This window comes from Oryzias latipes, chromosome 24 (assembly GCF_053564925.1).
Source record: "Oryzias latipes strain Hd-rR chromosome 24, Olatipes_Hd-rR_3.1".
NCBI classification, from domain to species: domain Eukaryota; kingdom Metazoa; phylum Chordata; class Actinopteri; order Beloniformes; family Adrianichthyidae; genus Oryzias; species Oryzias latipes.
Genome location: NC_136260.1, coordinates 5,709,616 through 5,723,622, shown reverse-complemented (window position 1 = coordinate 5,723,622; position 14,007 = coordinate 5,709,616). Strand labels below are relative to the sequence as shown.

At 40.3% G+C, this 14,007-nt stretch overlaps 2 protein-coding genes across 7 annotated transcripts in view; both read right to left on the bottom strand.

Annotated features, from left to right (window-relative positions):
• Positions 1–14,007, bottom strand: part of clu (clusterin) — a 71,988-nt gene that overhangs the window by 54,693 nt on the left and 3,288 nt on the right. The window lies entirely within an intron of this gene.
• Positions 699–13,033, bottom strand: LOC101157414 (adenylate kinase 7). Of its 5 annotated transcripts, none has more exons than XR_013653931.1 (19): positions 12,814–13,033; positions 12,588–12,737; positions 10,216–10,330; positions 10,049–10,143; positions 9,865–9,975; positions 8,955–9,035; positions 8,785–8,873; positions 8,626–8,716; positions 8,472–8,549; positions 5,227–5,376; positions 4,976–5,104; positions 4,770–4,869; positions 3,833–3,961; positions 3,682–3,753; positions 2,144–2,341; positions 1,670–1,737; positions 1,149–1,360; positions 922–1,080; positions 699–845 (listed from the first exon to the last, which is right to left on the bottom strand). XR_013653931.1 is itself a non-coding variant. In XM_011492034.3 (19 exons), exons 1-19 carry the CDS (start codon positions 12,895–12,897, stop codon positions 813–815), a joined length of 2,130 nt encoding a protein of 709 aa, XP_011490336.1. In that variant the 5' UTR covers positions 12,898–13,033; the 3' UTR covers positions 699–812. The 5 variants fall into 5 exon arrangements, 4 of the variants coding, with proteins under 4 accessions (XP_011490336.1, XP_078798490.1, XP_020570347.1 ...); XM_011492034.3 differs by having other exon boundaries at positions 1,684–1,737; XM_078942364.1 differs by having other exon boundaries at positions 1,684–1,737; positions 5,227–5,370.

Sequence of the window (14,007 nt, the reverse complement as noted above, 5' to 3'; positions counted from 1 at the left end):
TACCCTTTGCATGATGAATCAGTGTTCATTACGACCATGCCCGCGGAAACAATGTGCATGAACATTTTTGCTCTACAGGTTTGATTTGATATTTTGTGTAGGACACCTGTGTGCTCTGTACACGTCTGCAGACGACATATATTCAGCTGTAATGGCAGTTGGGACTAAAGCTCAACTCTTAAACCCTGGAGGTGTTGCTGTCAACACCTAAATAACTGACACTCTTTGACCTACCGTAACTCCTTGACCCTTTACACAAGCAACATCAATCTGCTGATTCTGTCGTGGAGAAAAGCAGCTTTGCACCGTCATTATGTTGCATTACGCTGCAAAGGTGCTTTTCTCGCTTCAGTCTCCAGGCTGTGATCCACTTCTCTGAGGTACGGTTAAAGAGTTACTTTAGTTGAAATAATGTAAACACTGGTTCTATAGCTTTGGTGGAGAGGATTAAACTGATTTAGTGCTTTTTTCCTGATTTGAAGCAATTTTATCCCTAAACAGACTCTTTTATTCAAACAAGGTATTTCTTTCTTACTTATGTGTTTCCTTGGATTGAAACATCAGTTTCTGTTCATTTTTGAGTCAGCTTTCCTGGTTAATTTGTTGTTTTTTTTGGCTGTTTATATCCTCAGTTGATCCTAAACTTTGTGTTATATATATTCAATTGAAAGGAAAAAGATTAGTTTCCATGACCAGAATCACCTTTTTCAAGTTTATTTCTGACAAATTTTTACAGAAATTTCAAAAGACAGGATTCGACGGATAGAGTGAAGCTCTGAAGGTCTTTGGTATAAATGTTGCAGCAGGTGTTCTCACTCTGTTCTGTTCTGCAACAGAAACTCAGCCTGTAAAGACAAAACAGGCGATCACTCTGCTAGTCTGTAGCGTTCACAAAGCTGAAGGTTTGTCATGTTTAAATACCAGGAAATCGATGGGGTCGTCTGGTTTGAGGACGCAGCACTGTGACATGGCCTCTGTGATGGACGGCACCACAAACTCCATCAGGTAGTTCCTCAGGGGAAGAGCCTGGGCTTCCAGACGCTCCTTTTCCTGCCGCTGCACCTCCTGCATGCTCTTATGCTGAAAGACAAATGCAGCTGTTTGCTTCTTCCTGGACAGATGATCGAGAAGCTCCTGTCTGAGCGTACCCAGGCCTCGTGCTGAGCAGCCATCTCAGCCAGAACGGCCTCCTTCCTGCGTCTCCTCTCGGCTGCCAGCGTCTGCCTCCTCTCTGCCTCCTTCTTTAGAGGATCTTCTTCCTTGTGCTCCTCGTAACTCCTGCTGTAGTTCTTGGGAAGTCCCACCACCTCTGTGATCCTCTTCATCACATCTGTGTAGTCTGGATCCTCTGCACTGAGCTCTGGAAACCAGCGGGTCACAGTTGTAGCATTGCCACATATGTAAATATATATTTGGAGTTGTCTATTTACTGGAAAAAAAGAGAAAATTCAGTATTGACTTTCCTGTGTTAACCCTGGTTAATATGGTCCTGGCTATATGTTTATTTCGTTTGGAGTTTATGTTGGATAACAGGGGTATGGAAACTACATGATCAGGAGACTCTGGACTACAAATATGGCTACCTGGGGACTTCCTGGGACCAGGTGAAACACAAATTAAGAGGAGGTGAAGCGGAAAGACAGAGAGTTGACAGCCACAGGACACGTACATGCAGAGGATTACCGTGACGTCGGAGAGAAGTCCAACTGCATCGGGGGAATTTTCGGGGAGTTATTCCTGTAATCGGGTGAGACCCACATGTTGGAATGACTGAAAACGCTATCAACAGTGGACAGAGCCGGTAAGCCGCGTACATTTATCCTACGGACAGAACATCAACGTCCCGCGGGTCATATGGATCTCCGATTTCATATGGAGAGCGGAGGACGCCAAGATAGGCGGTGACTTTGGTGACTTTGTAAATAACGAACTGATATAAAAAAAACTGGGGTGTATTGGGTAAAAAAAACTGGGGAAGCTTGTGTGGGGATGAATACCTGAGACTGTTTAAAAACACTTGAGTCATATTGGTTGTGTTTTTTTTGTTTGTTTGTTTGTTGTGTGTAATACTTTGGGAAATTGAAGAGTGTTACACAGTTACACAGGCAAAGGCAAGAGGCTACCAGTGCTCTGCAGAAAGTACCTAAGTGTTCCGGATGGATTTCACAATGATCAAAGAAGTCCAGCACCGTTTCTTCTGCCTCCTCCAGCTTTCTGTACTCGGACAGACGAGACAGGAACTCATCCTGGACCAGATGAGCTTCCTCAGCCGTGCTCTGTGGGAGAGCACGCACTCGTTCAGTCAGGAAGTCATCGGACGCCTCCAGGGAAAAGACGTAATCTGGAAACGACAGAACAATTGACGTAAAAACTAGGGGACCAGGAAATGTGAAAAAACATAAAGGAGGAAAATTTGGGATATGATTGTGTAAATGTATTTAGGTAGATTCCAGTAAAGATGCAAGTAAAAAAAAAAAAAGTCAACATTAAAAGATGAAACCAAGTTCAGTTGTCTGCTTTGTTACCAACTACTTTGACTTACTACAACCCAAAAACATTTAGACTTTTAGTTTGCCTCTTAATTTACAAAAGGAGCACTCATGTTTTAAATGCCTCCTTCCCAGGAGCAAATAAACAGGTCCTCATATTCCGGCTGCAATGGATAACAAAACTCTTGGTTCAGATCATGTGTTCCAAAACATGGCTACTTATCTGTACAGATCAGCCCTACCTCATATTATAGAATTGAAAAAGAGGTGAAACATCTTCTATTATAAAAGATAAACCGATTACAGTTTACAGATTTTTACCATTTACTTTGAGAGGATCCTACAGCCAAAAACATCAGAGTACCACAGACTTAGCAGCTGGACCACCCCTTTCACAGAAAAGAAACTTTATAAAATGTATAATAATGATGAAGCTTAAACATTGTCAAACTGTTTTGAAAAGGAGGAGCAGCATGAACCTTCATCTGAAGCTACGGACACAACGGGCAATTGACTAGACACGGGTTCTTGAACATGCATTTAACCCCATGGGTTCTTCTTCTAGTGTTTACTAGCGCATGCACCTACACATGGTAAAGGTTTGGTGTGAAATTTGAAACAGTGCAGACCTTTTATTTCTACAGCTCTATTTCGATATTTGAAAGACTTGGTGTCATAGCATTCTGGTCAGGCACCACCACAGTTAATAATTTCTCCTTATTGACCCATTTACAAAGGGTCAGCACTTCTGTGAATGAAAACAGACGCCATCTATACGCCACTAACAAATCCAAGTCCCTGATTGGTCAAAGTTCGACCTGGTCTAACTTTCAACGCAGGTTCAATTGCCATGCATTTTCTACATAGAACCCCAAACAGTCGTAGAAACTTGCATGGCTAAGTGTGAACGTGAGAATTGTAAAAGCAGAAACGCGAAACACGCATTTACACGCATTTACATAGACTTTGCGTTGGAAGAGGTCGCTTGAATTCACGTTGCTAAGGCTGTAGTTGTAGTAGTGTTTTGTTGCTGAAGTGCAACAAAACACTACTATTAACAAAACACTATTTTAAATGCTGAAAATGTTACTTTAGTTCAGTAAGAAAGAAATGAACAATACAAAGATTTAAAGTGTTTAAGTTTTTAGGAACCAACTAAACTTTTCCAGACTTTGGGTCACACAGATCCCACCTGGAGTGATGGTCTTGTTGTATCCAGGTGCTCTGGACTCCAGGTGTGACTCCTGACTTTCCGTTTCTTCAGCTAAACAAAGAAAAACCCACCATCCTAAATAGCATGATGAGCTAACAGGGAAATGATGACATCTGCAGTAGAATCTCACTGGAGAAATGCATGGCTGCCTGACTGTAGGACTCTGGAAATCCGTCGAGAACAAATCCTTGGTTCCTGCACTGCTTGGAGTTCAGCTTCTCTTGCAAAATCTCAAAAACTTGACCTTCTGTCAGCTGTCCTAAAACACATAAAAGCACTTTAGGGGGATAATCGCAAACAAGTTTTTAAAAAACAAAAGAAAATGTGGTTGATTTAGTCTTTGTTTTGTTCTCGCTCCACCGCTTTTGCTCTGACAACTCTGGTTTTATTTGCCAATTGTCTGAGCTGCTTCCTGTTGCTTTGATATACAGTATTTTCCAGTTTGAAGTCAAATCCAGATCTTGAGTTTGGAAAAAAATCCTAATATTCGCGCATGTCTCTGGACCCTAACCCACGCAAATATGGGGGGAATACTGTATTTGATGTGATTTTTTGCAATTTTGGCTTGCAAAACAAAAGGTTTTAACTGTGTTGTGCTAGATTTTAAGATTTTCCTGTCCCATCTGCTGCTGAAAACCAAATAGTTGCTGATTTTAAATGAAAATGTACGATATTAAAAGACGTTTTTCTTTACATATAGTTTTATCACACAGAGATTTTAGCTGTTGTTTATATATTTCTTGTGTATAGTAAAAAAAAAAGACAATTTGACTATAAATTTGATGTATTTATTTGGTAAGGTGTAGAGTTTTTTGGTACAGTCTGGTTCTGCTGGTAGTTTTCTTCTCCAATGCTGCAGGATCAGAGGCTTTTATTTTGTAAAACGTATTAGTTATTCATAAAGACCATAAATATATTAAATGCAAAAACTATTTGACCTTTTTGGAATTATCGAGAGTGCATTATACTTTCAATTTTCCTTACATTTTTAAGAACCGCCTTGAACGATTTTTAACAAATGTATCTCTCTCAGACCACACCCCCTTTTACAGGAAACAGCAGCAAACCTTGACTGCTCTCCATGCTTTGTTTTATCATCTCCAGTTCTTTCTGCGCTGTAGCCTCTGCACTGAAGTCTCCAGGCTGTGATCCACTCATCATCTCTTTCTGTAGCACAGAGAACAAACATTGACATGAAAACCAACCGGTCTACCTTCATGTCACGTTAATGTCATTATAACTATATCTGTGAGCTAGCTGCTAAAGGAACAACCAGTTGGGAGATCTTCTCCTCGATGGCCTTTCCAGTGCTGATGTAATGGATCTTGTAATGTTTGCAGATCATCTCAGCGACTGTGGTTTTCCCCACAGCTGGGGGGCCAAGAACACAGATTCTGATTGGCTGAGAACAAATGTAGAAAACCTGCTCAGCTCTTTTCTGCTGACGTTTCAACCAGACCAACACAGAAACTGGACTTCAGACTTTAGAAAGAGTTTTCAGATAAAAGTGTTTGGAATGCCTACCTGCAGCTGTCTGCTGTCTTTGAATTCCTGCACCACGCTCTCCATGTTCAGCACCAGACCACTTTGACACCTCCAGCTCAGGTTAAGGAGGCTGTTCACGTTAGCGGCATCAAGACGGAGGTCAATACTAAGACAGTCCACTTCCTGCGGCTTTTCCATTTGACATGACAGACTTCATCAGAGAGGAATACATTCAGGCAGCAGAAACTATACAATTCTCAAAGGTTAGAGAGGATCTTTTTCTAGATAAAGAGCAGGTCATGCTTCCACAGCTTTAGGCAGAGATCAGGTCTATATGCAGGAGAATGAGGTCCAATACTCTATCAGTTACCAAATCCTACTATTCCTTCATCCCGAAAAATCATTTCAGCTGTTTGTATCCCAGATTTTCACCTTTCAGTCGTAGCCCCAAAGCTCATGGCCATAGGTGAGGTTAGGAACCCAGATTGATCAAGAGCTTTGCCTCTTGGGTCAGTTCCTTTTTCACACAGCAACACAGCAACCTCAATACTGCAGCTATTGCCCCACTCCACCTGTCAAGCTTTATTCTTCAACCCCGGAGTTTAAGTTCCACTGCTGACGTTCTTTGAAGAACCGTAACTCTTTAACCGTTTACGCAATTATCCTAACTCCAACAGATTGTGTAGTGGAGAAACGCAGCTTTGCGCTGATATGCAACAGGTAAGTGCTGTAAAGTGTTACATATCAGCGCAAAGATGCAATCTGAGTTTAAGAATCTGTTGGAATTAGATTAATTGCATAATTGATACTGATATTTCCAACACCATGTGTTATTTTCTATTGCCAGCAACAGCTCTTGTTTTAAGTAAGTGAACAAGAATCCAAGACACTCTTCCCTTCCAAAGACGGTAATGCTCCTTTTTCCAGTTGAGAACTATGGCCTCTGACTTGGAGGTGCCATTTCTACTTCGAGCTGTTTCTCAATGATCTGCTCCTTGAAGGTCCTGGTTTGATATAGCAGCAACAGACAATATCATCTGCAAAAAGCGGATTTCGCTTGCCCCTGGCAACACCTATAGAAACTTTGTCCATAAAACTTCGGAACTTATGAACAGACCTGGTGACAATTAGAACCCCTGTCAAAGTTCAACATGCACTGGGAACAAGTTCTCAAACAACTGGATACGAACCAAATTCCTCCTCTGGTTGCTTGTAAAGTGAACAGATCCCCAGCCCTTTGCTGGGGAGTAGAGATGCACCGGTTCGACCCTCAACTCGTGATGCAGAGGGGCTAAAAGCAAACCAGCACCAGCCCCAATGCCTCTCACTATGAGCAATTCAAAGAAAAGGAGAAAATCCCACCCTTCTGGAGGATAAGATACCAGAGTTTAAACTTTTTGTGGAAAGTAGACCAGCCCAACTATCTTGAGCGATCAGCCTCTATCCCACACAGTGAGGTGACATTACATGTGCTAATGGTTAGAGTCCAATTTTATGGATTGGGCCATTGAGGCACCCTTCCTTGACTGCCACTCAAATCCCATGGTCATGGACCCTTGTGGTCCCATGTGCAGGTGACTGGCCACAGCCACAGACAGCAAAGCCTCGAAGACCACTCAAGTTCTCAGCCCCTCCACCAAGAGCAGATGGCAGTTCAAAGAGGGGCAGAATCGGCATAAATCTAGATCAGGGGTCGGCAACCCATGGCTCCGGAGCCACATGTGGCTCTTTCATCCTTCTGTTGTGGCTCCCTGTGACTTTGGAAAATAATGAGTATTTTATAATAATTAAATTTTATTTTAGTTTGTTCATTTTTCATGGCATTTCAAAGGCGTTGCTGGCTCCGCACGAAGCGCGAGCCATGTAAAAAACAGCTTCGTAATGAGCTCGTATTTATCGGGCAAGAACTGCAGAGCTGATAGCAGGGAGAGGCACACGGGGCGGCTTCACTAAACACTCCGATCTTCTGCCGGGAACTTGACGTACCGCGGGGCAGAGACCAACTCGCCGATGACAGACTGAGAGTTCGCGCCAGCGTTGCCAGATAGAGTCACAGTTTTCCAGCCCAAAAGTCATCTGAAAACCGCCAGACACAGCCAAAAACCGCCCAAAACAGCTTTTGTTGATGTTTTTTTCCGTACTGGACTGATAAAATAAAAGATTTTTCTAAATAAAAGATAGTTCTGACCAATAATAAAATGTGTACAATATTAAATATTTCTTCAGCAGGCCGCCTTCTTCCATTCATTTTCTTAACCCGCTCTATCCCCACTCTATCCCCGCTATAACCTGCGTCCTGCTCTTTCATCCTTGTGCTTCGCTGGAGCGACCCGACTACCGTATTTTGCGCTCTCTGTGTAGGACACACTGAGGAGCGCGGGGGAAACAACTCTCAGCTGCAGAGGATGTGAACAGGGAACAGGGAGAGAGGAAAAGCAGGTAAAGAGGCGGAGGAGGGGCTTTGACTTCAAACTTTGTCAGAGAGATGCAAACACGGGCGTCAGATTGAGACGCAGCTTTCCCTGCGGGAGTTGAAGCAGAGACTTTCCCTGGGATGATTTTATGAACTCAAACATGGAAACATGATTACCAAGTAGAACTCTTCAAAATAATAAACCTGATCTCTCCACATTCTCAGTGTCTACCATGCATTGATAAACACATCGCTCCATGCAGCGATCAGACCAGAACTAGTAGCTCCGCCCACACGCGGCCGCGGTATCATCCTTTAAAGAACATAATGTGCATTTGCAGCGACATATGCTTCAGACGATGTCCGATTGGCCAATCTACATGTCAATCAAGTCCCGTACTTCTCAGTGAGGACTTTGGTGGATTTTAAAGAAGTACTTTTTTTTATTTTTTAATCTCTTCTGGCCCGCGATCTACACTCATGTCATTGAAGATTGACCGGTCGATCGCGATCGACGTAATGAGCACCTTTGAATAATATATACACGTATAATATATATAATGATGTCAAAACGGGTTGTGGCTCCGGGTGCTTTCTTTTTTGTTAGGGGCGGTCCCAAATGGCTCTTTGAGTAAAAAAGGTTGCCGACCCCTGATCTAGATAAACAGGAATGTCCTTCAGATAAGAATAATCTTTGATAACAGGATGGATGCATTTTTTCTTCAGGAACCCAAAAGAAATAGAATGACTTTCTAAAATGTTAATGTGTTTACAAGGCTGAAAATAATCTGAAGAGATCTTTTTTATTTTTTTTGCTGGTGGTGCGTATCTTTTTGTTATATTGTTCCATAAGAAAACTTTAAAACTGCACCTTTAAAGCCTTCATGGCGACAGCCTCCTCCATCAATAACCTGCAGACTCTTCCGGACCCGAGGAACTCGCTTATGGTCTACAGAGGTGAGTGCAGATGTAGGTTCTTCCTGTAAACTTCTTCTCATGCAGATGTAACTTTAACAGAAGATTACCTTCACAATATCCTCCAAAGTGTTCTTGGACTCATCAACAGCAAGAAAGTACTTAGCCTTTGGCTTCAGTTCAATGATGTTCTGAATCACTCTGCAGAGACACATCGGTTCAGCTGTGAGCAGATTTTTTTCAAACACACAGTCAACGCTGAATTTTACCCTCCAAGGTCAAAAACGTGAATTGTTGGAATGTGGTTTGTTCCTTGTCCGAAAACGGGAACCTCTGGGGTCTCCAACATCCAAGACACCTAAATGTGAAAGAGAATTTATGCACCAACACAGTTCAGGAAGATACTTTGGTGCGATTGTGTTGATGTCAAAATGGTTACCTTAAAAAAGTAGTGAAAGATGTTCTCCTCAAATCCATACTGAAGACCAGCAGCGACGACATAACATTTCAGCTTGGACTTCTGTTATAAAAGTACAAATTAAATAGTATAAACGAGGAACTTATCAGAATCTGCTGCTTCATGATCAAAGCAGCCTAATGTCTTAGTCACATGCACCTGTATGGGTGCTGTGATTTTTCAGGTTGTACAAGCCCATGGAGAGTCACAGAGAGGTGCGGCTGTATCCTAAAGCACAGGCTCATGCGGCTCATGTAGCCACTTCAAGGGACGTCATGAAAAAGGAATGTATCATTTTTCTTTGTGTGGTAAGTGTATCGTAAAGTATTTGTAAGGAGAATGTACGTTTACACACTTACAAGGTATGGGTGACACTGTCTTATGGTATTCTCACGCTACAATCTAGTATTTAGGAAGGTGTGAATGCTGAGTCTTTACTGACTGCATACAAATGCTGCACGCATGGTGTGCAGGTGATACTCAAGTGCCCGTAGGATATCCATACTCACTATGAGGGCAGTTGTAACTATTGTGTAATGCGAGTGTAAACTGAACTTCAAGACGTTAAACACACGTGTAAATTTAGTCCAGAGAACCTGTAGCTCATATGGACTATGGACTAGGTTTGTTTTATAGACGTTCTGGGGTTGATTGATTGGTAAACAAATGTTTGTGTCTCCTTTTTATAATTTTCTGTAGCATTTAAATCATGACAACGTTTAAGGACATTCTTTCATGCTTGTTCTATGTGGTTTGGTGTTGAATATTGTTTGTGCGATTGACGAATAAAAAGCTGAACGGTGTGTTAGAAGAACCAACAAGTACAATGAAGCAAAACAAACTTCTAGTAATAATACAGTACTTTTCTCTCAATCAGAGTATAAAAACTCACCATTTTAGACAGCTTAATCACAAGTTTTTCCAGAGTGTTGTGCGACTTAAATCTGGGGTGAGGCCTCCTTTTCCAAAACTCCTCATCTGACGGCAGGTGGTCTTCATCGCTCTGAGAGGAGTAACCATGTTGGGCAGGTTTTAGAAAGCTGAGGGGGGGCAGATCTAGTTTTCTTTATCCTCACCGGGTCCTTAGGTGCAGTCGTGGCCCATCCCATTACAGAGGAGACCAAGATGAACATTTTCTCTGCTTTGAAGCTCTCTGACGCTGCATGAAGAGCTGTTTTCCACAAACAGAGGATGAGCGGGACATAAAACAGCTGAAGGACACTGGAAGAGTGGGGTTGCTTACCTGTAACAGCCCATGATGCTTCCTCCACCTGCCTGGGCAAAGAGCTTTCTGAAACGTTGTAGACCACAACGTCACTCTCCAGCAGAACCTGGAAAAGTTCTTCTCTGGTCGGGGACTATCAAGGGGAAATATGGCTTTTCAGTTTCCCAAAATTCTTTTTAAACCTGTCTTGCCACCAAATTGACTCCATGATACAGCAGATTAAAAAAAAAAAAAGTTTCAGTCTTCTTTTGGACAAAGTCTAGATGTACCAAAACGTTTAGTAATTTATTGCAGAAACATATCACATTTAGCGGTAATGCTAAACGCACCTGATACGCTTTCAGGTGCTAAATGAATGTGTAATGTAAGGCACTACACATTAATTTTCTTGTTTAATAATAGTTATCACAGCTGTTTGTAATGTTTGTTCTACAAATCAGTAGCAGATGAAAAAAATGCTGTTGGAGAGTGTAAGTGTGATGTAAAAGCTACTGGCAGCCAACAGGCTCCCTGCTCTGCTCCATTCTGATCATCCACTGTCAGACAAACAGATCCATGAACGTCTTCGGTTTCCTCGCCTGAGCTGGAATATGAAACAGGACTGTACGGTTGGATAGCTCTGATATCGTTCGCCATTTTTTCCGCACAACTAATGTTGGTTTTGGAGTGTGAGGGGCTGTAAGTTAGTCCAATAAAACCAACACAGGTTTTTTAATTTTGGCTTAAAACGGCATAATCGTGCTTAAAAGACAACTGGGAACACTTTTATAAAAAATCAAAAGATCCATGGTGTGGGACTGACAATGAATGAGTCTATTTTTTTAATCCAATCCTTCATCCAAACACTATCATTTCATTTTTGTCATTTTTATTAAGCATATCTAAATTCCTGGACCAACAGCTGACTATTCTGTTGTTGCTGCTAAATGAAGCCTTTGGGCTTAAATAAAATAGTGTCAAGCCATTCACAGATACGGCCAAATATTGAGTTTAAACGTTGTGTAATCCTCAAACTGGCTTCAATTACTTGTTGTGATGGCTGCCTACGCTGCCACACCATCAGGGCAGTAACCTCCTGCACCGCACCCTACATATATCTGTTCACTTTATTTGTTTGCATATACTTTTAGATTTCTTCTTCAAAAATAACACACATTTGATCATAAAATGTATTAACATGTTTCAGTTTACTTTATTATAATTTGCTTTATTAATTTGATGTTGTGCTTTGAGTTGCCAGTGCTGAGGGAACCATTGTTGCTGCTGCTGCCATCTGCTGCTGGAACCATCAAGTCAGGCCTGACACAACAATGCATGCCAGTCAGCAGAGGCCTTATATTCAGCAGGCAGCTAATTGGACTGAACCATCGCCCAGTGGACAAGGAACTCTTTTTGTGTTTCTTTACTTTAGTTTCCATTTTGATGATCTTTATTTTCATTTATTTGTGTATGTTAATTAACTATAGGATAGACATTAGTTTAGTTTGTTCTCTGTAATTTGTCAGTCTTTTTAAGTTCCCCCTTGTGTGTCTAGTTGGTTTGATCAGCCACTATATATGTTCCCTTGTGTTTGCAATTAGGTAGGTCAGTTTAAGTATGTTGGTTTGTCTGTTCAGTTGTCCTCTGTTACATTTAAAAGCTTGAGTTAACTTTGTTGCTTTGACCTCTTTTAAGGGCCCATTTTTGCCCATTGACACTTTTTGAAAAATAAATTTCAATATTTTTGATTAAATTGTTTGGTGTCCTTGCCTTCTACTGCTCGGTCCACCACACTTGTGATAAGAGGCAAATTGAAGTTTTATTTAATGGTTAGTTATGGTTTGTCCCTTTAAATTTATGTTTTCCTTCAATAGGAATTCTTTTGAAATTCTAAAATATTAGGTTGTAGGCTAAGGAATTATTTCTAAGTACTGGAAATCTGTAATGGATTACAATTTTTACTTATAAAAGATTGAATTCCCTTTGTGTTTTTTGAAAGGAACTTTTGATTTGAAATGGTTTATTTCAAGCAATCAAATAGGAATAATACACAAAAACAAACCAATCATCAGTTACAATAACTAATCAAACTTCGAATAATAAGACATAAAATTAAATATTGCTTGGTCTTGGCTAGATGTCCCCCTTTCTCATCAAGTAAACAAAGCTGAAAATGTTCAAATACAATTATACAACACAATAAAATATGACAAAACCCAGTCCATTAGATCATTGGAATGATTTCAAAGCATAACTCTTAAAGTGACGTCATGACTGAACGCGCACAGATAATTAAGGGTTAATGTGTGTTCATCATACGTGCATAATTGTTGCATTTTTTTGTTCTGTATGTTACAATTGTTCAATAAAAAAGGGTTAATGTGTGTTGATCGTTAGAAAGAAGGGCTCACCACATATTGTTCGAGCAGAAACGCTGGTTTTTGGCGTGAGGAGGACGAGCTCACGTTTCCCACGACGTCAAACTCAAAAGACTTCTTCCTCTGAGGAGACTCTTCTTCCTCCTCCTCCTCCTCCTTACCAGCCTCACACGCGGATAAAAACTACTCAAAATACATTCAAGTTAGGATATAACAAACGACCGGTTCGAGGTTTTCTAGAAGACGTTTTTCGTTTTACCTTTGCGATGTTTTTGGAAGAAAATTCGTCCACGTCGTTTATAAAAACCCTTCTAGGGTTGTTTGGATTAGTGTTGCCTTCCATGTTAAACAAAATGGACTTTAATCTTTAAAGTCACCAAATATATGACAAAGAGAAAAGCTTTTTTAGCTCTTAAAGCGTGCGTATTTCGCAAAGATAAGTTGTTTCTCCCAGTGCTATTTGTTGCTATGGTGATGGGGTTGCTAGGAGTCAGCTAATGAATAATTAACAGACAACGTAATGCGTCACCGTGGATGAGGACTTAGCCTTTGCTTATTTCTTTTTCTATTCTTGTTTTTGTTCTTATACATATGTGTATTTCGTATTTGCAGTTGTGTTCTTATTGCATACCTGATTATGATTTTTTGTAAAATGGCATAATGTGCAATAAAGTTTGTTTAAAAAAGACTATTGCAAAGACTGTTTTTCATTTTCTGAAGTCAGAGTTGAGATGTTTCCTGTCAGAGCAGGAAAATTTCTTAAAAGTTGTGTTTTTTTGCGTGTGTTACTACATTTGACACCTTGTTATGACAATGTTTTTTTTTCTTTCACATTTTTTTCCCACAATCTAGAATTAGTTAACATTAATTCATTCCAAAACATGCTATAATGGCCATACTTCTTTTTTTTTTTAAATGTGTGCAATAAAACAAATAGGCTATTCAGTATCAGAAGAACATGTACAGCGTTTGATTGTGTTCCTAATATTAATAATAATAATGTTAATGGTCAATTTATGAGACAAAATATAAAAAATAGAATTTTTAAAACTCTACAGCTGTTAAAACATCAGCTGTCCTGTATTTTTGAGAAGTGCCACATTCAGGTAAAATAGACCATCTGATCAGCTAAAATGAGCCCCTCAAACTGCAAAGTGATACAGTCATGTTCCACAATGATATCAAATTATATTAATGGTCAACATCATAAAACATTACAATTAAAATCATTAAATGTAAAAAAAAAGGCAAATACAGGCCTATTGACACACCAACAACATTATAAGCCTATTTAAGAATGTAGAGTTTTAACCCCTAACCCAAAAACATTTTTAGTTAATGAAACATTAACATTAATTTTGATGGAAGCCATCACCAAAAGTATTTTACATCATTATTTATATATGTAAATGTTTTCAACCTTATGTTAACCTTATCAATAACACTTACAATC